The sequence below is a fragment of the Aphelocoma coerulescens genome, unplaced genomic scaffold (genome assembly GCF_041296385.1).
Source record: "Aphelocoma coerulescens isolate FSJ_1873_10779 unplaced genomic scaffold, UR_Acoe_1.0 HiC_scaffold_46, whole genome shotgun sequence".
NCBI lineage: Eukaryota > Metazoa > Chordata > Aves > Passeriformes > Corvidae > Aphelocoma > Aphelocoma coerulescens.
The window spans coordinates 1,996,232-2,018,662 of NW_027183804.1; the positions used below are offsets into that span (position 1 = coordinate 1,996,232).

General features: G+C 59.2%; 1 protein-coding gene across 1 annotated transcript in view; it reads right to left on the reverse strand.

Annotated features, from left to right (window-relative positions):
* Positions 1 to 4,089: 4,089 nt before the first annotated feature.
* Positions 4,090 to 22,431, reverse strand: part of LOC138101776 (zinc finger protein 850-like) — a 79,444-nt gene continuing 61,102 nt past the window's right edge. Inside the window, exons 5-6 of the mRNA XM_068999562.1 lie at positions 14,037 to 14,427; positions 4,090 to 4,652 (exon numbers count right to left, since the gene is read on the reverse strand). Of these exons, the coding sequence (XP_068855663.1) occupies positions 4,090 to 4,652; positions 14,037 to 14,427 (954 nt within the window). The remainder of the gene's footprint in view (positions 4,653 to 14,036; positions 14,428 to 22,431) is intronic.

A 22,431-nucleotide genomic window follows, 5' to 3' on the forward strand; every position in this document is an offset into this window, starting at 1 on the left:
AGAACCAGAAAAAGTATGAGAGATAAAACCCCAATGTGGAGTGAAAAGTCTTCTGCAACTTTGGATTCAGAGGGAATTGATATTTTTTTAAAAGACAACTGTGTTATTTACAACTGTGATATTTTTTTTGTTTCATTCAGAACTTACATTGTTTTCACTCCTTCCTTCCTTCCTTCCTTCCTTCCTTCCTTCCTTCCTTCCTTCCTTCCTTCCTTCCTTCCTTCCTTCCTTCCTTCCTTCCTTCCTTCCTTCCTTCCTTCCTTCCTTCCTTCCTTCCTTCCTTCCTTCCTTCCTTCCTTCTGAATTCCTTCCTTCCTTCCTTCTGAATTCCTTCCTTCCTTCTGAATTCCTTCCTTCCGAATTCCTTCCTTCCTTCCGAATTCCTTCCTTCCCTAAAAAGCCACTTCTCACCCCATGGAAGGGTTGCAAAGCAGCAGGATCCCCTCCCAGTTGGGGTCCTCTCACCCTCTCAAAATGTGGGGACCTCGCCTCAGTCCCACAAATTGCAGAGGTTTTATGGCACCTGCCCCAAATTCAGTGCAACCTCCCAGAAGCCACTTAGAGGCCCCAAAATTGTCAAAAAGCACCAGGAGCCTCCCCAAAAGCAGCTCCTGGTTTTCCTCCCTGAAATGCCCCACTCCAAGCGGCAAAACCACCCCATCCCTTCCAAACTTCATCCCACCCCAACGATGCCATCCCCATCCCATCCCATCCCATCCCATCCCATCCCATCCCATCCCATCCCATCCCATCCCATCCCATCCCATCCCATCCCATCCCATCCCATCCCATCCCATCCCCATCCCATCCCATCCCATCCCATCCCATCCCATCCCATCCCATCCCATCCCATCCCCATCCCATCCCCATCCCATCCCCATCCCATCCCATCCCATCCCATCCCATCCCATCCCATCCCATCCCATCCCATCCCATCCCATCCCATCCCATCCCCATCCCATCCCATCCCATCCCATCCCATCCCATCCCATCCCATCCCATCCCATCCCATCCCATCCCTCCTGGACACCAATTCCCCTTCTGTGGCTCCTGACTCCCCACAGCCGGGCCTTGGGGCTGACGGATCGAGCCATTTGGGGCTGCCATCGACACACTGGGGCTGGCATTGAGTTTATTGGAGGCCCCCGCTCAATCCCTCCATCCCAAATGGGAGCTTGGAACCTCTCCTCAGCCCTTGCTGTGCCCATGGGCTCACCTCAAGTCCCAAAATGACAGCCAGGGCCCCACAGCCCATTCAGAACCTCTCAACATTGCCAGAAACAGCAGCATCCTTCCCAAAATGGGCTCCCCGCATCCCTGACAATAGGTCCCCCTTCCAAGTACCAGAGCCCCCCTCTCAGAACCCCTCCGAAGCACTGGGGGGACCCCAAAACTGCCTCAGGAATGGGACATAGCCTGAAATCCCTTCAGGAATGGGGGATACCCCAGAACCCACTCAGCAACGGGGTCCCCCCGGCCTCATCATGCGCAGCCTTCAGCTGGCTCAGCCAGAGCCCATCCCGCCCTCAGCAGCCCCAGCCCAGCCCAGCCCTCCTGGGCAGGAAGCCCCAATGGCCGAGCCGGCCTGGGACACTTGCAGGGATGCGGGGGCAGCCGCAGCTTCTGGGGCCAGCCTGTGCCAGGCCCTGAGCGCCCTGCCAGGGAACCATTGCTGCCCCACATCCCATCTCAGCCTGCCCTCGGGCAGCGGGAAGCCGTTCCCTGGGGCCCGGCCCCGCAGGCCCTTGGCAAGAGTCTCTCTCCCCCAGCAATTGCTGCTCCTCCCTGCTGCGGGGCCCGAGCTGCAAGTTGATTTTCTGCCGCTGGCCCCGGCCCAGCCCCAAGCCAGGGCCAGCACCTTGCAAGAACTGCCCCCAGCAGAGCTGTTCCCTCCTGCAGTAGTTACACCTGCACACCCACAGCGCCTGAGACTGCAAGCAATGAGCATTCCCTGGGCACATGTGCAGCCCAAGCAGCTCGAGGACAGCCTTGCAGCAGGACTGCTCTCAGCTGAGCCAAAAAGGCCCCTCTGGCAGCTGCAGGGCCATTGCAAAGGGCAAGGGCCAGAGCCTGGGCCCACGGGGGAGGAAAGGGCTCTGAATTCCCCTGCCCTGGCACAGAAACCCTGTTCCCAGGCTGCTTCCCACACAGGATTCCTCTGGAGGGCTGCGGAAAGCTGAGAGGCAGCTCTGGCTTCTCCACTTTTCCTGTGCTAAAGCTGCCTGGCAGAAGAAATGGAGGGACAGCTCTGGTGGCACAATCCCTCCCGGCCCAGGGCACAGCGCTGGGAAGGTCTTTCCGTGCCGAGGCTTTGCTGCGGCCAAGGAAAGCTCCTGGCTCAGGGTCACCTTTCCTGCGGGGCCAGACCCCCCGAGTGGCTCAGCAGCAGCAGAGAATTCCAGCACAGCCCCGGCACGGGCAGGGCGGCCCTGGGCGGGCTGCGGGAGCTGGCAGCGCCTGAGCTCAGAGCAGCTGAGCCCGGGGGCTCTTGGCCAAGGCCGAGGCCCAGCGAGCATTTCTCAGGTCGCAGGGCGGCCTGGAAAGGTGCTGGGGGGGATCATTCACCCCCCAGTGCGGTCCCAGTGGCTCCCAGGATTTCCATGTCCGTGCTCCCAGCACTGCTCCCAGCCCTGATCCGTGGGGATGGGAATGTCCCGCTCCCTTCCCGGGGCAGGCTCACACCTGAGCCAGGTGTGCAGGGCAGGACCTTGCCCTGAGCCCAAGCCCTGTCCCCCCTCAGGATCTGCTTCCCATCGGCCTCTTCCTCCTGCGGCCCCAAGCCCAGCTCGGTGCTGAACGAAGGGCGCTGGGCCGGGGTCATCCCCCGGCGGGGGCTGCGCACCCCCTCTGCCCCCTCCCCAAATTCCCTCCCGGGGCAGCAGGGGCTGGCTCAGGAGCCCTGTGGGCAGGGAAAAGGGGGTGACACCGGGATGGGGGGGTCACACACGCTCTGGGGGGACACACACGGCCCCTGGGGACCCCCCCTCACCTTCTCCTGCAGTGCCAGGAGGATGAACCCCAACATGGAATCCCCGACCACCAGCAGCATCTTGGGGGTGGGGTCTGGTGGCAGCTTTGGAGTCTGGGGGAGAGGCCCTAAAACCCCCTCCCAGCCCCACAGCCACTCCCAGACCCCTCAAACCACCCCACAGCTCCTGGCCAGGAACCCCCCAACCACTCCCTGCATCATAAATGACCCCAAGAACCACAAAATTCTCTCCAAGACACACGGCCCAGCCAAGATCACCAAAACTCTCTGAGACCACCCTAAAAGGCCCCTCCAAGAACCACAAATGCCCTCAAGAGCCACAAAAGCCCCTCCCAGTCCCCCAAGGAGCCCCCCAGACCCCCTCCCAGCCCCCATGGCACCGACCAGGACAGGCTGGGGGACAGGAACATCCACAGCCCTGAGCAGCTCAGGCACTTCAGCAGCGATTTGGGCACTTTGGACGTCACACTCCAAAGGGAGAGACCCAGAGCAGGGACTGGGACAGACAACCAGAATTCCTGATGAATAGGTGGGCTCAGGTGGACACGTTCTGACAACACAAGTACAAGATTGTGGCCCCAGTCTGCCTGGCTTCACAGCCCCACAACACTCAGATCCTCCCGAATATTCCTCTGAACCCCAAATTCAACCCCAAATTCCAGTAAAATGGTGCCGCTTTAGATCTCTTTGTTTAATTTCTTTATTTCTACCCCAATTTTGGTTGTTTCAGTGGGATTAACACAGAAATTACTTAGGCTGCAGAAGACCTCCAAGGTCATCCAGGGTTGCTTGATACCACCAGAGAAAACAATTGGACAGAGTAGATGAAAATTTTGGGGTGTAAAGTTAAAAAATCAGCTCTTCCCAATGAATTTCCAATGACGATCTGAGTCCCGATGGATGTTCCTGCCCCTGCGTTCACCCAGGTGCCTACAGGGATCCAGGAGAACGTGGAGAGCACCAGCCAGGGGTCTTCCCAACACGGATCACAGGGAATGTGGGTCACCAGGGCTCTGCCAAACGTGGCTCCTCTGATGGGAGATGGAGCTGGAGCAGAGGACAAAGCTCTTCCCACAGTCGGGGCACTCGCAGGGCTTCCCTTAGTGGTGCCTCCGTTGGTGTTGGGTCAAGGCTGAGCTGTCTGAGAAGCTCTTCCCACACTGGGGACACTCATAGGGCCTCTCCCCAGTGTGGATGCGCCGGTGGGTGACGAGGGTGGAGTTGTACCTGAAGCCCTTCCTGCAGTCGGGGCAGCGGAAGGGCCTCTCATCCGTGTGAATCCGCTGGTGCAGGAGGAGATTGGAGCTGGTCTGAAACCTCTTCTCACACTCAGGACACTCGTAGGGCCTCTCCCCAGTGTGGATGCACTGGTGGCGGATCAGGCTGGAGCTCTGGCTGAAGCTCTTCCCACATTCCCCACACTCATAGGGCCTCTCCCCGGTGTGGATCCTCTGGTGGTTGATCAGGTGGGAGCTCCACCTGAAGCTCTTCCCACATTCCCCACACTCATAGGGCCTCTCCCCGGTGTGGATCCTCTGGTGATTGATCAGGTTGGAGCTCCACCTGAAGCTCCTCCCACATTCCCCACACTTGTGGGGCTTCTCCCCATCGTGAAGCTGCTCATGAACCACCAGCTCTGACCTCTGGCTGCATCTCCGGCCGCCTTCCCAGCACAGGGTGGGTCTTTCCTCCTCAGGGCACCCTGGGCTGCGTTTGCAGCCCCTCCTCCTGTGGGATCTCCGGGGCTTTTCCTCCCTGTTGGATTCCTGCGCCATGGAGCCGCTCAAAACGGCCTCTTCCACCAGGTTCTGCCGCGGGGATTTGTCCTCCCTGGGCTCCGTCCTCAGCTCCTTGTCTGCGGGAGGAAGGACAAGGAGAGGATGGGATTTGCCTCCGTGCCACAGGGAAGGGGAAGGAGATCCCCCCAGTCCGTCCCCGGCAGGACGGCGTCGGCAGCGGGGTTGTCCTGCAGCCGGGGGCGATGCTGGGCTGGGAGATGGAGCAGGAGAGAGGGGGAAAGGGGCACTGACTTCCTCCTCACCTGCCTGGGGGTCCCGGGGCATCTTCCTCTTCCTCACAGCCTCCTCCTCCACCTGGCCAAGGGTTGGGAATGGGAAATCCTCATTCTGGGAGAAACAAGAGATGAGTGTGTTGGGTTGGGGCTTCCTCCTGCCCAAGTCCATCTCTGGAACTCACCGGGGTCCACAAAAACTAACAAAAAATTGGCAGTGAGTCCTAAAAACGGCTCCAGGAGTTCCCCCTTTCCAGTCTCCTCACTTTGGGGTTCTGGGGGTTCCCCTTGTCAGGGCTGCTGGGGGTCCCATGGGTCCTGGGGATCCCCCTCTCCGGGGTCCTGCTTAGGGATGCTGGGGGGTTTTGGGGGTCCCACAGGTCCCTTTTTTCCCAAATCTGCTTTGGCTCCCAGAGGTCCCAGGGTCTCCCTCTTCAGCCTCCCTCCACTCCAGGAACTTGGGGCTCCCCCCTATCCTCACTGCCCCTTTCAGGGCTGAGAGATCCCAACCCCACCTCATCTCCAGGCCCCCCCACCCCTCCAGGCTCTTGGGGGTCCCCCAGCTCTGGTATCGTCCCTCTCTGCTCTCCCCACTCCAGGGGTCCCATGTTCCAGCCCCCAGCTCTCCTGGGGATCCCCAAAGCCAATGTCCAACCCCACCAGGACCAGGCAATCCTCACATGGACCCCCTAAGACCCCCAAGGGGCAATTATGGCTCAGCTTTGGAGTCCTGCAAGATCCACATATCCCCTCTGGCCCAAAAAATCCCTCCCAGGGACATGCAAGGACATCTGGGGCTCGATTCCAGAATCTGCAAGCTCCAAACGCCCCTCCAAAAAAAACCCCTCCTGCTGACCCCCCGATAGATTTGGGGTGAGCTCCCCCTCCCCGCTCACCTGCAGGATGGGGGGAAGATGCTACCGGGGCTGGGGGTGCTGCGGACACAGTGGGCGGGCGGTGGAACCTCGTGGTTCTCCAGCTCCTCCTCCTCCTCTCTCCCTACTCTTCCTCCCGCTCCTCCTCCACTCCCACCCTGCCCCCCCTTTCCCACCCCCTCTGCCCCACGGCTGCCTCAGCACCGGCTGCTGTGTGGGGGGAGCCCCCGATCAGCCCAGGGATGGACAGGGGGGTTGGGGACCCCCCCAGTGCGGATCCCTCCCTTCCCCAGAGCCCCAGGGAATCGCTCCAGGGCTCAGGTGCTGGGGGACAGGGCTGCACCTCCATGGAACCGCTCTTCTTCTGTCCCAACCCCACCTTTCCCTCTGTCTTGGGGTGACCTTATGATGTGTATCCCATATCGCTGCCTATGCCCAGAAATTAATTCCTGTGCCTTTCTATGCCTCTAAACTGAGCCTGAGAGGGGGAAGGAAAAAACTGAGCAAAACTTTTTCAAAGCAGTTTGCAGCTTGTTCAAGGTCACACACAGATAGCAATTGGTTTCCCAGCTGTGGCAGGGGAGGGGGGAAGCACCCGGCCGGCTGCGCCCAGAACAGTTTCTTTTTTGGCCAGTTGTTCAGCTGCTTTTTCTCCGGAGAGAAACTGAGAGCTGAATTTTTCCTCCCCTTGAAAATCCCCTTTTCTACTGGACTCCTTGATTGCTTTAATATCAGAGCACATCGGGAGGACTTTCAACTGGGCACAGACGGCCTGGCCCTGGGCCAAGCCCCAGCTCCGAGGAGACCAAAGGGAGGACTCTAACACTTTCCCAGGTTTCTTCCTCCGCAGCAACAGATTTTACAATTTAGCGTTATTTTCCTTTCCCGTGTGTTTGGTAAATAAATAGTTTTATCTCCTCCACTTTCCTTCGAGAAAAATTTATTTTTTCCCAAACCTGGTGGGGGAGGGGTGGTTGTGCCTTCTCTCAGAGGATATATTTCTAAATTTGGCCAAACCAGAACACCCTCCCCTCTCCTCCCCTTTCCCAGCGTTCCCCCAATCCACAGCCCCATTCCAGCTCAATTTGGGTGTCCCATCCCCACCCCGCTTTGCTTGGGGGTCCCAGCCCCCTCTTCCCCTCCTCCTTCTGCACCTTCCCCATCCCCAATCCCCACCTCCCCTCCCCCGGCCTTGGTTTTGGGGGTTCCAGGCCCCTCCTGCTCCCTTTGGGGGTTCCATTCCCCATTTCGCTCCATTTGGGGTCCCAGACCCGCCCCCCTTCTCACCGCTCACCCCGCGCCCGGGGGGGCTCCCAGCACCACCAGTGCCACCAGTGCGGCCCCAGCTGCCCCCACACGCCCCATGCCCAGCGCCGGGCGCTGCCGACAGCCCCAAAGCAGCCGCGCTGTGCCCTGGGGGGTCCCCAGAGCGGCCCCGCCCCGCACGGCACTGGGAGCACCAGTCCGGACCAGTGCGGAGCGCGGGCGGGCGGCATCAGCCGTGCCCGGGCAGGGCCGGGCCCCGCGGGGCTCCCGCCCGCACTCGGCCCCCGCCGGGACAGCGCGGGGGGGCCCGGCCTGGCCGCCCCCACCTCCCCCTCCCCAAATTCCGCTCCGGGGGGCGCTGGGGGCGGGGGGGGCTCAGCTGCGGCCAGAGGTGCCGGAGCCACGTGTCCCCCGCTGCCAGCACCGCCCCCTCAGGATTAGGGGTGCCCCAAAACTCCCTCGGAGCTGGCGGATACCCCGCAGGCCCCTGAGGACTGGGGTCCCCCCGGCCTCATCATCCCCAACCTTCGCCTGCCTCATCCCAGGCCCCATCCCGCCCATCCCCCTCCGCCACACTTCATCCCACACCCCAATCCACATCCCACCCTTCCCGGGCCCCATCTCGCCCCATCCCATTTCTCCCGGCAGTCGCCACCGGGACCCCCAAAACCCCGCGTGCCGGGGGCTCCCCAATATCCCCCAAGGGGCATTTGCGACTCACATTCGGAGCCCTGCAAGATCCAAACATCCGCCTCCCCTCCCCTGCCCCACCAAACCCCCGTTCCCCAGGAACCAACAAAGCTATTTGGGGCTCGGTGCTGGAGTCCTCCAAGCTCCAAAAATCCCCTCTCCCGAAACAACCCCAGGCACCGCCCAAGATATTTGGGGCGAGCTGCCCCTCCCCGGTCACCTGCGGGATGGGGGGAGCGGTGTTCCCGAGGCCGAGAGCTGCGGACACAGAGAGCGATGGATGCACATGGAGGCTCCTCTTCCTGCCCCCTCTGGCCCGCCTCTTCCTCCCGCCCCTCCCCCTTTATCCCTCCTCTTCCCCCCGCTCCTGCTCCTCCAGCCGTCCTCCGTCCAGCAGCTCCGCTGCCGCCCCCAAACCTCGGGCTGGAGCGGGGGGTCTGGGACACAGCCCCGTGCTGGGGGGCAGAGCCGCTGCTGGGGCCATCGCTGTGTCCAGGGCATCCTTTGTGGCCCTCGTGCAGCTCCAGGCTCCCGAGGGCTCCCCGAGGCTTTCTGTGGCTGTCCCTGCTCCCCAAATCTGTCGCGTTTAATGCCCGAGCGCGGCAGCCCCGTGCCCTGTGGCAGCAGCCGGTGCCGGGACACAGCCCCGGGAGCTGCGCTAATGCCCGGCCGTGCCAGGAGGGACTGAAGGGAGGGGGCTTCATAAGGATCCCCCCTCTGCGCCCCTGGCTGCGCACGGAAAGGTTCCTTAGTGCATGGGAGCGATTTTTCGGGGTTTCTGGGCTCGGCGGGGCCGAGGCGGCGGCAGCGGGAGCCGCGGGGCCCGGCCCGTGGGGGCGGCCGGGCTGGAAAAGTGCGCGGGGCCCCAGCGCGGTGCCCGAGGGCTGAGCGGAGCTGACGGGAACAAGCCCCGGAACCCCCCGGTGCCCGAGGGCTGAGCGGAGCTGACGGGAACAAGCCCCGGAACCCCCCGGTGCCCGAGGGCTGAGCGGAGCTGACGGGAACACCCCGCTCGTCTCCGCCGCTCCAAGCCGCTTCCCCGGCTCCGGCTGCCGCCGCCGCCCGGCCCCGGCGCGGTCCCGCGGGGTCGCCGCTCTTGGCGCAGCTGGAGGGCTCGATCCGAGCCGCGCCCCGCCCGTCCCTCGCTGCCGCTCTTTCGGTCACACGGAGCGGCCGAGACCCCGCGCTGCTGCCCCGACGCTCCCTCGCTGCAGCTCTTTCAGTCGCTGCGCACCCGCCACTCCCCGTGCACTTCTTCTAGAATTTATTATTCCATTCTCCTTCTTTTATTCCATTCGCACCTCCCATCCCACGCCCTCCGCTGCGGCTCTTTCAGCGCCGGGCTCCTCGCTGGTCTCGCGGTGCAGCTCCTTCGGTGCCACGGGCCGGCGGAGACGCCCCTCGGTGTGGCTCTTTGATCGGATTTTCTTATTTTCTCGCGGTTTTCTCTCGTTCCCAGCTCGCCCGTCCCGCCGAGCGGCTCCTTCAGGGGCCCGGGGCGGCACCGAGCCCTCGGGGCGGCTCCAAAGGGCCCCGCCCGCCGCCGCTGCCCGAGGCCTCCCCGCTGCTGCCGGGGATCGGACACCGCAGGCGGCCCCGGCCCCTTCCTCTTCTTCCTCTTCTTCCACTTCTTCCACTTCTTCCTCTTCTTCCTCTTCTTCCTCTTCTTCCTCTTCTTCCTGTTCTTCCTCCTCGCTGCTGCCAGGGTTCAGCCCCCGCCGCCGCCCGGCTCCTTCTGTCCATGATGACAATGCGGATCAAAGGAGACCATGGTGACACTGCGGAACCGCATGGAACCAAGGAGCCATTGTGACACAGTGGGGCCTCATGGAATCAAGGAGACCATTGTGACCCAGGTGTTGCATGTGAAGGCAAGGAGCCATTGTGCCACTTTGGGCTTCTTCCCTTGAGCTCTGCAGCTGGCTGTCCCAGCCCAGCGCACCATGTGCCACCTGCTCTCCTCAGGGCTCTGCCTGCACACAGGCCCAGGAGAAGTTTTCCTGTTTGCAAGGAAAGAATGGAAAAGCCTGAGCAGGTTTCCTAAACAACAAACCCCGCTCAGGAGCCACATGCTCAGTACAGGCTGCCTGGAATGATGGCCCCTTTCTACAAGGGTCAGTGTGAGCAGGAATGATCTCTGGGAGCAGAATTCTCGGAGTCTTTCCACTGAATTCTCTGTGCCTGTGTCTTGGGGTGACTTTAGGATGTGTATCCCCTATGGCTGCTCTATGCCCAGAAGTGAACTTTGTGCATTTCTGTGCCTTTCAACTGAGCCTGAGAGGGGGGAGAGGAAAAAAAAACCGGACAAACTTCTCAGAGCGTTTGTTCAAGGACACACATACACACTCCTCTGCATCCTGCTTGCAGCAAGGGTGGAGGAAGCAACCTTCTTGCTTTTGAGCCAGTTTTCAGCTCCTTTTCTCTGCAGGGAGATGGAGAGTTGAACTTTGTTCTCCTGGGACTTTGGGGTTTTTTTTCCCTTCTTCTCTTCTTGACTGTTTCAACATCAGACCACACCAGGAGAATTTTCGCCCGAGGTGGGGGCCCTGAATGTGGGCCCATGACCCAGCTCCAAGGAGGAGGAGGGAGACTACACCTCCAGAAGTGTTGGGGTTCCTCCCCCCTGCCATGAGGTCATGGGAGGGGGGACCCAGGGGTAGAGGCATGGCCTGGGCACGGGGTCTCCCTTCTCCCTGCTCACATGTGCCCTAATCCTGTTCAGCACTGGTTATTTTGTGTTGCCCTGTGCCAGGAGGGCCCTGCTTGTCCCGGGATTGCTCAGTTCTTTGGCAGTGCCCCGCCCATGTGGCTGGAGAAGAAAGAGCTCTGAAACTTCTCTCAAGAATCGCTCCCTATTTCTTTCCACGGGCCTCGCTGTCTAGGGATGTTTCAGGAGACCCCACTGAAACACGAAAGTCCTCCCCAGTTATCCCAGGTTTCTCTCCACAGTGAGAGGTTTGAATATTTAGCATTGTTATCCTTTTCCTGTGTGTTTGTTAAATAAATAGTTTTTATCTCTTTCACTTTCTTCCGAGGAAAATTCTTTTTTCCCGAACCTGGTGGGGGAGGGCTGGGTGTAACCTGCCTTCTACCAGAGGATATTTTCCTCCAAATTTGTCCAGACCGGCACAGCCTGTCCTTTCCCTGGGTCTCTGTTGCAGATGGAAGCTGCTGGTGCCATTCTCAGCATGAAGTCCTCTTTTGATGCAAGCAGATGTTGCCAGCTGTGTTCAGCAGCTGTTGCTCAATGTTTCTGCAAAGCTTTTGTGTTCCTCATGGAACCAAGGAGCCTTTGTGACACTGCAGGGGCTGATGGCATCAAGGAGACAATTGTGACAGTACAGAACCTCCTAGAAACAAGGCTCCATTGTGACACCGTGGGGAATCATGGAATCAAGGAGCCCATTGTGACACGGCCAGGCCGCATGGAACCAATGGTCCATTGTTACACTGCAGATTCAAGAAGACCATGGTGACACCACGGAGCATCATGGAACCATAGTCCATTGTGACACAGCGGGGCCTCATGGAAACAAGGGCACCATTGTGGCAAAGCAGGGCCTAATGGAAGCATGGAGAGCATTGGGACATTGTGGGGAATCATGGAAGCATGGAGAGCATTGTGACACTAAGGAAACTCCTGGAACCAAGATGACCACTGGTACATCATGGAACCTCATGGAAGCAAGCCTCCAGGATGACTTTGGAGGGCCTCATGGAGCACAGGATCCATTGTGACACAGCAGGACGTGGTGGAACCAAGGAGCCTTTGTGATACTCCAGATCCGCATGGAAGCCAGGGTGCACTGAGACACAGTGAGGCCTTGTTGGAACCAAAGACACCTCTGCAAAAAGCAGGCTAGCTCATTGTCTTGGTTTTAAAAGACAGGTGTCTGCTAAGGAAGGCAGAAGCCTCCCTTGAATTGGCAGATATAACCCCTTCCCCTCTGAGTTATTATAATTTTGAAATCAAGGGCCTTTAGGCAATGATGTGGGAAATAGGAATAACAGCTCTTTACTATTATTTATATAACCAGTCAAACAAACAACAACAACTCTGGCAGTAACAGCAAACACAAACCCAGTCCCAGCCTTCTCGGCTGTCAGGCCCTTTCCCCTCGGGTGCAGTTCCGCTCGCAGCCGGCAGGGGCGCTGGCGGCTCCCGGTGAGCAGGGCAGGTGCGATGGTTCCCCCGCGGCTGCAGGGGGCGCTCCGGAGCGAGCTCGGGGAGCACGCGGCACCGGTGCCCTGGGATCTGGGAAGGGATGGAACAAAGGCTTCACAAACCCCTGGGCAGCCGATCCCGGTGTCCGGCCGGACCCTCGGGAACAGCAGGCTGGAACGGCAGGGATGAGCACAAATCCTGGGGGGCAGACGCGATGTATCCAAGCGGGGAACCCCCCCGGAGGCCCAGGCAGGCAGGGCGGGCACGGCTACAGCGAGCGAAGGCTCAAAGCAGCAGCGGGGCAGGGCAGCCACAGCCCGGCCTCCAGTGGGATAGGGAAGGTGGGCCGGGGGTCCTGGGATCTTTGTCCGTGGAAAGAAAAAACGGCCGAAAAGAACCAGCAGCTTCTCTCTCCGAGAACGCCGAGAGCAACTGACCCCACAGCCACGTCCATGTCCGTGCTCCCAGCGCTGCTCCCAGCCCTGATCCGTGGGGATGGGAATGTCCCGCTCCCTTCCCGGGGCAGGCTCACACCTGAGCCAGGTGTGCAGGGCAGGACCTTGCCCTGAGCCCAAGCCCTGTCCCCCCTGCAGGATCTGCTTCCCATCGGCCTCTTCCTCCTGCGGCCCCAAGCCCAGCTCGGTGCTGAACGAAGGGCGCTGGGCCGGGGTCATCCCCCGGCGGGGGCTGCGCACCCCCTCTGCCCCCTCCCCAAATTCCCTCCCGGGGCAGCAGGGGCTGGCTCAGGAGCCCTGTGGGCAGGGAAAAGGGGGTGACACTGGGATGGGGGGGGTCACACACGCTCTGGGGGGACACACACGGCCTCTTGGGACCCCCTCTCACCTTCTCCCACAGTGCCAGGAGGATGAACCCCAACATGGAGCCCCTGACCCCCGGCAGCATCTTGGGGGATGGGGTCTGGTGGCAGCTTTGGGGGTCTTGGGGGAGGCCACACCTGCCCTAAAACCCCCACCCAGCCCCAGAGCCAATCTTGGACCTCTCAAAGCCCCCCAAATCTCCTTGCCAGGACTCCCCCAACCACACCCTGCATCATAAATGATCCCAAAAACCACCAAAACCCCTTCCCATCTCCCCCAACACCCTCCCAAATTCTCTCCAAGACACACAGCCCTGCCAGCACCCCAAAACTCCCTTGAAGACTGCACAAAAAGCCCCCCAAACCCCCTCCCAGCACCTCAAATGGCCCCAAGAGGCTCAAAAGCCCAGCCCAGTCCCCTCAGACCCCCTCCCAGCCCCCATGGCACTGACCAGGACAGGTTGGTGGACAGGAACATCCACAACGCAGAGCAGCTCAGGCACTTCAGCAGCGATTTGGGCACTTTGGGGGGGACACCCTGGATGGGCAGACCCAGGGAAGGGACTGGGACACACAACTGGAATTCCTGGAGAACAGACGGGCTCAGGTGCACACGTTCTGCCCCCACAACTGTGAGATTGTGGCCCCAATCTGCCTGGCTTCACAGCCCCACAACACTCAGATCCTCCCAAATATTCCCCTGAACCCCAAATTCACCCCCAAATTGCGGGAAAATGGTGCAGCTTTAGATGTCTTTAAATTTTTATTTTTACCCCAATTTTTGCTGTTTCAATGGGATTAACATAGAAATTACTTAGGCTGCAAAAGACCTCCAAGATCATCCGGGGTGGCTTGATACCACCAGAAGAAACAATTGGACAGAGTAGATGAAAATTTTTAGGGCATAAAGTTAAAAAATCAGCTCTTCCCAATGAATTTCCAATGTTGATCTGAGTCCTGATGGATGTTCCTGCCCCTGCGTTCACCCAGGTGCCTACGGGGATCCAGGAGAACGTGGAGAGCACCAGCCAGGGGTCTTCCCAACCTGGATCACAGGGAATGTGGGTCATCAGGGCTCTGCCAAACGTGGCTCCTCTGATGGGAGATGGATTTGGAGCAGAGGACAAAGCTCTTCCCGCAGTCGGGGCACTCGCAGGGCTTCCCTTAGTGGTGCCTCCATTGGTGTTGGGTCAAGTGAGAGCTCCTGGAGAAGCTCTTCCCACACTGGGGACACTCGTAGGGCCTCTCCCCGGTGTGGATGCGCCGGTGGGTGATGAGGGTGGAGTTTTGCTTGAATCCCTTCCTGCAGTCGGGGCAGCGGAAGGGCCTCTCATCCGTGTGAATCCGCTCGTGCAGGAGGAGATTGGAGCTGCTCTGAAACCTCTTCCCACACTCAGGACACTCGTAGGGCCTCTCCCCAGTGTGGATGCGCCGGTGGCGGATCAGGTTGGAGGTCCAGCTGAAGCTCTTCCCACATTCCCCACATTCATAGGGCTTCTCCCCAGTGTGGATCCTCTGGTGGTCGATCAGGTAGGAGCTCCACCTGAAGCTCTTCCCACATTCCCCACACATGTGGGGCTTCTCCCCATTGTGAAGCTGCTCATGAACCACCAGCTCTGGCCTCTGGCTGGATCTCTGGCTGCCTTCCTGGCACAGGGTGGGTCTTTCCTCCTCAGAGCACCCTGGGCTGCGTTTGCAGCCCCTCATCCTAAGGGATCTCCGGGGCTTTTCCTCCCCGTTGGATTCCTGAGCTGTGGAGCCGGTCAAAACGGCCTCTTCCACCAGGTTCTGCCGCGGGGATTTGTCCTCCCTGGGCTCCGTCCTCAGCTCCTTGTCTGGGGAGGAAGGACAAGGAGAGGATGGGATTTGCCTCCGTGCCACAGGGAAGGGGAAGGAGATCCCCCCAGTCCGTCCCCGGCAGGACGGCGTCGGCAGCGGGGTTGTCCTGCAGCCGGGGGCGATGCTGGGCTGGGAGATGGAGCAGGAGAGAGGGGGAAAGGGGCACTGACTTCCTCCTCACCTGCCTGGGGCTCCCGGGGCATCTTCGTCTTCCTCACAGCCTCCTCCTCCATCTGGCCAAGGGTTGGGAATGGGAAATCCTGATTTGGGGTGAAACAAGGGTGTTGAGTGTAAGATCCCTCTGCCCAAGTCCATCTCTAGAAGTCACTGGGCACTGTGTGTCCATAAAAATCTGCTCTGAAAAAGCCTCTCAGGAGTTCCCTGTCTCTGGTCTCTCCCCTTTGGTGTTTGGGGGTTCCCCCCTGTCCCAGCTGCTGGGGGTCCCTCTTTTATTGGGGTCCCCCTCTCTACTTGGTCTCCACCCTCCCCAGGCTGCTGAGAGTCCAGGAATCCAAAAGCTCCCTGCTTTGGTCTCCCCACTTAGGGATGCTGGGGGTTATGGGGTCCCCAGGTCCCTTCTCCCCTTATTCTCTGCTTCGGGGTGCAGGGGGTCCAAGGAGTCCCCCCTCCCCTTCTCCCGGCTGTTGAGGGTCCCGCAAATAGTGGTGCTCCCCCCTTTTGGGGCTCCCCACTTTGAGGCCCTGGGGCTCACAGGGGGTCGCTCCTCCAGACTGCTGGGGCTCCCCTGGTCCCGGTACTGCCCCTCTCTGCTCGTCCCACTCTGGGGGTCCCGAGGTTCCCCCTCCGGCTCTCCCAAGGGGTCCCGCAGCCCCCTGGCTCCGGGCTGGAGGTGGCCGTGACTGACTCGGGCAGACCCAACCCCCACCACGGGCCGTACCCCACATCCCCCTGCCCGCAGCCAGGGCTCTGCTGGCACCGCCACCGGGACCCCCAGAAACACCTCCTGGGGACCCCCAATGTCCTCACAAGGGGCATTTTCTGCTCAGCTTTGGAGTTCTTCATTCTCCAAACATCCCCCCCAAAAAAACACAACCCAGGGAACCCCCCCGGGATATCTGGGCTGAGCTCCCCCTCCCCGGGCACCTGTGGGATGGGGGGCGATGATCCCACGGGTGGGGGGAGGGAGCGCTCAACCTCATGTGGGGAGTGACTGGGTCTGAACTGGGGGCAACTGGGTTCAACTGGAACCACACTGGGAGATAATGGGAGCAGCTGTGCCCATGCTGGGGTCATACTGGGATCCTAATGGAACTGACTGGGATGATACTGGGAGTGTCTGAGGATGACTGCGACCATACTGGAATCAGACTGGGAGGGACTGGAAAGGTGCTGGACATGACTGGAACCATACTGGAGGTGACTGGGAGCAACAGAGACCGTGCTGAGAGCAAATGGGTTTGTATTTGGAGTAACTGGGAGTGACTGGATTCATACTGGGAGCAACTGGGCCCACACTGGGAGTGACAGGGAGTCACTCTGGGCATGACTGGAATAATACTGGGAGTATCTGGGAGTGACTGGGGTCATACTGGGAGTGACTGTAACCATGCTGGGGGTGACTGGGATCATACTGGCATTGAGAGGGAGCAGTTGGGATCACATTTGGGGACACTGGGACCATACTGGAAGTGACTGGACCATACTGGAAGTAACTACGGGTCCTACTGGGGCCATACTGGGAGGCACTGGAATTACAGCAGGTGTGAATGGAACCATGCTGGGGGTTGCTGGGAGCTGCTGGGCCCATGTTGGGAGGAAAATGTGGACACATTGGGAGCAACTGGGATCAACTGGAAGGTACTGGAACCATGCTGAGGGCACTGAGACCACAACTGAGGCCACAACTGGGGCCACAGCTGGGATCATACTGGGAGCAACTGGGACCATACTTTGGGAAACTGACAGAAACTGGGATCATGCTAGAGGACCCTGGAAGTAACTGGGAAAGACTGGGATCATTCTGCGGTAACTGGAACCTTACTGGGGCAACTGGGAGTGCCTGGCAATGACTACAAACATGCTGAGGGCAACTGGGATATACTGGGAGTGTCTGTAACCATACTGGGGGTGACTGGAATCACACTGGGAACAGCTGGGATCATGCTGGGGGGAAATGAGACCATGCTGGGGGCACCTGGGAGCAACTGGATCTATGCTGGGGGAAACTGGGCATGACTGGGACTATTCTAGGGGCAACTGGGATCATACTGGGAGGAACTGGGAACAACTGGAACTATGCTGGGGGCAACTGGGATCATACTGGAATCACAGTGGGTCCATGCTGGGGGAGACGGGGATCATACTGAGGGTGACTGGAATCATACTGGGATTGACTGGGAGTGGCTGTGAGCAACTGGATTTGTGCTGAATGCAGCTGGGAAGAAATGGGAGTGACTGGGAGCATGCTGGGGGTGACTGGGATATACTGGGAGAGACAGGGAGTCACGGGGATCATACTGGAGGCTACTGGGCTCATGCTGGCATTGACAGGGAGCAACTGGGAACACCCTGGGGGCCACTGGCATCATACTGGGAGTGACGGGGGCCTTGCTGGGATTATAGCGGGTGTCAGTGGGGGTTACAGGGAGCTACCAGGCCCATGCTGAGAGCCTGCTGGGGATGCACTGGGAGGAACTGGGAATGATAGGATGCATGCTGGTGACAACTGGGATGTACTGGCAGGGGCTGGGATAAATCTGGGGGCAACTGATCCCTGCTGAGGTAACTGGGAGTGCCTGGGAATGACCACGAGAATGGTCAGGGCAACTGGGATATACTGGGAGTGTCTGAGACCATGTGGGTGCTGACTGGGACCACACTGGGTGTGACTGGGAATGTGCTGGGGGCAACTGGGAGCAATTGTGAGTGACTGGGGCCCTGCTGGGAGAGTCTGGCATCATACTGGGAGTGACTGGGACTATGCTGGGGCAACTGGGAGAACTGGGAACACACTGGACAAAAGTGGGAGGAACTGGGAGCAACTGAGACTGTGCTGGGGGCAAATTGCATCATAATGGGCGGTGACTGGGAGTGACTGGGTTCATACTGGGAGCAACAGGGAGTGAGGGGAAGTGACCAGGATCATACTGGGATCATACTGGGCTCATACTGGGACTGATGAGGAAACTGGAACCACTCGGGGAGGGAACTGGGCTCATACTGGGAGCAGCCCTTCCCGGCCCCGGGACCCCCGAGCCCCTTTCCCAGCCCCGGGACCCCCGAGCCCCTTTCCCAGCCCCGGGACCCCCGAGCCCCTTTCCCGGCCCCGGGACCCCCGAGCCCACTTCCCGGCCGTGCCGCCCCTGCAGCCCCCAGACCCCCCCGCCGCGGTCCCGCCAATCCCAGGGGTCCCCCCTCTCGGGGTCCCCGCTTTGGGCTTCTGGGGCTCTCCTCTCTCCGGGGTCCCGCTTAGGGAAGCCGCGGCTCTCCCGGGGGTCCCCAAAACCGGTGTCCCCCCGCCCCCCCGGCCCCGCGCCGTCCCCACGGGGCCCCGGCAGAGCTCGGAGGGCCCGGCCCGGGAAGCCCAACCCCCACCGCGGGGGGACCCGCATCCCCCCGCCCCCGCCGGGGCTCTGCCGCCACCGACACCGGGACCCCCAAAAACACCGCCCGGGACCCCCCGATATCCGCCCGAGGGGCATCTGCGGCTCGCCTTTGGAGTGCCGCAAGCTCCAAACATCGCGCCGCCCGCCCCGACAGAGAGGATGAAACTGCGAGCCCCAAATAGATTTCCTGCGAGCTCCAAATATCCCTCCCCCCTCCAAAAGCACCGCCCGGGATGTTTGGGCCGAGCTCCCCCTCCCCGGGCACCTGCGGGATGCGGGGCGGGCGATGCTCCCGGCCCGAGCGGCTGCGGATGCAGAGAGCGCTGCCCGCACGTGGAGCCTCCTCCGCCTGCTCCGCCTCCTCCGCCTGCTCCGCCTCCTCCGCCTGCTCCGCCTCCTCCGCCTGCTCCGCCTCCTCCGCCTGCTCCGCCTCCTCCGCCTGCTCCGCCTCCTCCGCCTGCTCCGCCTCCTCCTTCTTCCCCCCGTCCCTCCTCTTCCTCCTCCTCTGTCCCGCCTCCTCCTCCTCCTGCCCTTCCTCCGTCGCTGCGGCCGCGGCCCGGGAGCTCTCGGGGCAGCGGGGCCGGGCCGGGCCACGATGGGAAAGGGCTGGGTCAGCCCAGGGCGAGCTGGGGCAGCGGAGGTTTGGGGCAACAATGGGAAAGGGGTGGGAGAGGGGGGATCCGGGGAGGTGGGACAGCGGGAAAGGGGTTCCACTGGGGTCCCCCAGTTAACCCCAGCACCCCCAAACCCCGTCCCAGCCCTCCCCGTTCCCTCGCCACCCCCGGCTGAGTGGGGGGCTCAGCCCAGGACCTGTCGCCGTTCGGGGCTCCCCCGAGTGCAGCAAACGGGAGAGTGCCCCCCGGGTGAAATTTTGGGGTTCGCTCTGCCATCGGCGCTTTAAGATGCCCCGGGAAAGTCGGTGCCCACTATAACTCCCGTTAAAAGGGCAACACCATTCCCGTTGATTCCGGCAGCGGAGCCCCGGGTCGGGGTTTGGGGGTCCCGGGAGGGTTTGGGGGTCCCAGCGAGGTTTGGGGGTACCGGCAGGGTTTGGGGGTACCTGGGTGGTGCCGATGATGGCGATGGGGACCCCGTGCTGGGGCTGAACATTCGCGAGGGGCTCCTGGGGGGTTTTGTGGGTCCCGGTGGTTTTGTGGGTTCCCGAGGGGGGTTTTCAGGAGTCCCAAAGTGGGGGTTTGGGTGATCCCGGTGGGAATATTTGTGTGTCCCAAGGCTGTTTTGGAGTCCCTGCCGGTGATGGAGATGGGGACCCTGTGCCAGTTATAAACCTTCTCAAGGGGGTCCGGGGGGTGTTGGGAGGTCCCGTGGGAATTTTGGTGTCCTGAGAGGGTTTTGGGGGGTCTGTATGGGGCTTTGCATCCTGGGGAGTTTTTGGAGGGTCCCGGGGATATTTTTGGGGTCCCAGGAAAGGTTGGGGTTCCCCGGGGGGGTGTTGGGGATTCCCGGGAGGTTTTGGGGTACCTGGGCGATGCCGGTGACAGAGCTGGGGACCCCGTGCCGGGTATGAACCTTCTCGCTGCGCACGGGCAGCGTCAGCGTGTTCAGGGAGATCCTGGGGGGCCCGGGGGTTCACCCCAAATCCCGGGGGAGCCCAAATGCTGAGGGACCCCCGAACTCCCCTCACCGCTGGATCTGCTGCAGGCAGGGGGGCACCAGCACTCGGCCCCCACCCCCCACTCTCACGGGGGGGCTGCAGAAGAAATCTGGGGGGCACAGACGGGTGAATGGGAGCTGGGGGTCCAGGCTTGGGAGCTGAGGGCTGGTGGTTCCAGAGCTGGGTGAGGGGGCTGGGCAGGTCCAGGGCTGGATGCTGAGAGCTGGGGGGATCCAGGGCTGGATGATGGGAACTGGGGGGATCCAGGGCTGGGTGATGGGAGCTGGGGGGATCCAGGGCTGGGTGATGGGAGCTGGGGGGATCCAGGGCTGGATGCTGGGAGCTGGGGGGATCCAGGGCTGGGTGCTGGGAGCTGGGGGGATCCAGGTCTGATGCTGGTTCCGAGGTGCTCAATGGATGCTGATTCTGGTTTCAGGTTCTACTTCACTCTGCATCAGGAAGACTCTCGAGCTGATAGTTTCTTCTGTCACTTCCCTACCTACAAGTCCCTGGCCCTGCCTACCAGCAGATTCACAGGGTCTGTTTGCAGAGACACATTCATCACATTCCTTTCAATGTTTCCCTGAAATCGCTGTATTGTTACACTGAATCCAACAAATCTTTGCTTTTGGTGGATGCCTTTTTCTTGGAATGGACAAGAGACCTTCATGTGTGCAAGCCGTGTGCCTTCCTGCTTGCTCTACTCTGAGGGCAAAAGTCGCTTTCTCTGTTCAGCTGTGCTGCTCCTTTCCACTGTGCTGGCTCCAACAATGGACACTGGCACTTCAAACCAGTGGGAGGAGTTGGAAAATGTGAGTGTAAATAGATTATCCAGAACCACCCTTGTTCTGTCCTCGATCACTCACTGGGCTTGAGGAGATCCTTGGTAAGTGCTGCCCGGGAAGCCTGTGAAAACAAGAGTCAATCTGATTTTACCACCCCTGTGCTGTAATGCAGCCTCCAAAAGGAGCGATGCTTTTCTGCACCTGTGCACACACGTGTCTAAAGCACGTGAATCCTCCATTAGCTCCACATTCATTCTGAGGCTTTGCACCCAACTGTTGATTTGGTCCTGATGTTGCTCATTTTAGCTTCAATGGTTGCAAAACAAAGCAGATCAGAGGAAATGAGAAATACAAAATTTTTAAAGAAACCAAGAACACCCACTGACAGCACTGCAGAAGATTTTTTTCTAGTATAGTTTTTATTAAAACTTCTGTCAGTAGATATGTTCCTCCTAATTCCTTTATGCCTTTTGAACCACAGCTATTTATCATTATTCCTTTTTAGTATTTGTTATGCTTTTTAAACCCCATGTATAACAGGCTGATGCAATCAGAAGTAGTTTTCTATCCCAAACAGACTGAAAAACTCACTTCTTCATCCCAAAGAGACTAAAGCCGGTGTGTTTGGCGTCCCATCTCCCACAGTCGGTCCCGGTATCTCCGCAGGGGATTTCTGCCCTGGGGCAGCCCCGTGGCCACGGTGACACCCTGAAACACAGATTTAAAAGAAACATAAAGATTTGAGTTATAGGCTAGCTGTGTTGAAATGAGTTAGAATTAGAAAGAATTTGAGCTGGACTAGAGTTAATTAAAATAGTTAGCTAGATTTGAAATGGTTTTAAAGATGTCAGTAATTGATTACGGAATAATTGATGCTCTGTCATTTGTATGTTTGTTTAGCTGTGCTTAGAACAAGGAACAGAAACATTGATCAGTTGGTGTAGGGAACAAGGACAATTCCCAATTTCCTCCCTCTGTGGGAACCTATTCAGAAGTCAGGCAAGAGGAAATTGGGAGGTCACTGACGTAATTAAGATTGTTAAAAGTTCAGAAAGGCAAAAAAGGTGCAAGTGAGGGAGATGAGCTTACTTCATCTGTCTGGGACCACCGCCCCAATTCGAGAGCAGCGACTCAATTCAGAGCACGCACTGCGCATGCTTAATGCCATTAAAGCTCATTTCCATACGAAGCGGAGAATGGGAGGGGTCACTGTTAGAAATATGTATTTGTAGTTTGGATATTCATCACTTTTGTGGCTAAATGAACTCTGTAACCGTTCATACCTGGGCACTGCGCATTAGGAAGCTGTTCCACGCCGCTGTCCGGCGCCAATAAAACATTCACTTTCTAACTCTAAACTGTTAGAGAGCTTTTGTCTGTCTCAGCTGGATATCGATATGAGATCGATATTCACATCTTGGTAAATCAAGCCCCGAACACGGACACTGGGGCCGGTGTGCAAAGGCGTTTGGGGCTGCACGGACGTTCTTTAGCAGCAATGTTTGTGTTTATTCTCTCTCTCTTTACTCTCTCTGTCTTTATTCTCTCTCTTTTTACTCTCACTCTATTCTCTTTCTCCTTATTGTCTCTCTCTTTCCCCCCTCTCTTTATTCCCTCTTTCTTTACTCTCTCTCTCTCTCTCTTTACTTTCTCTCTTTATCATGTCTTTACTCTCCCTATTCTCACTCTCTTTCTCTCTCTATTCTCTCTCTGAAGAAAATGAATACAAAAGCTGAATTTTTTAGCAATATAGTATTGAACATTTATTAGTCGAACAAAGGCAAATCACAGCGCTGGGGCGCTTGGCAATATT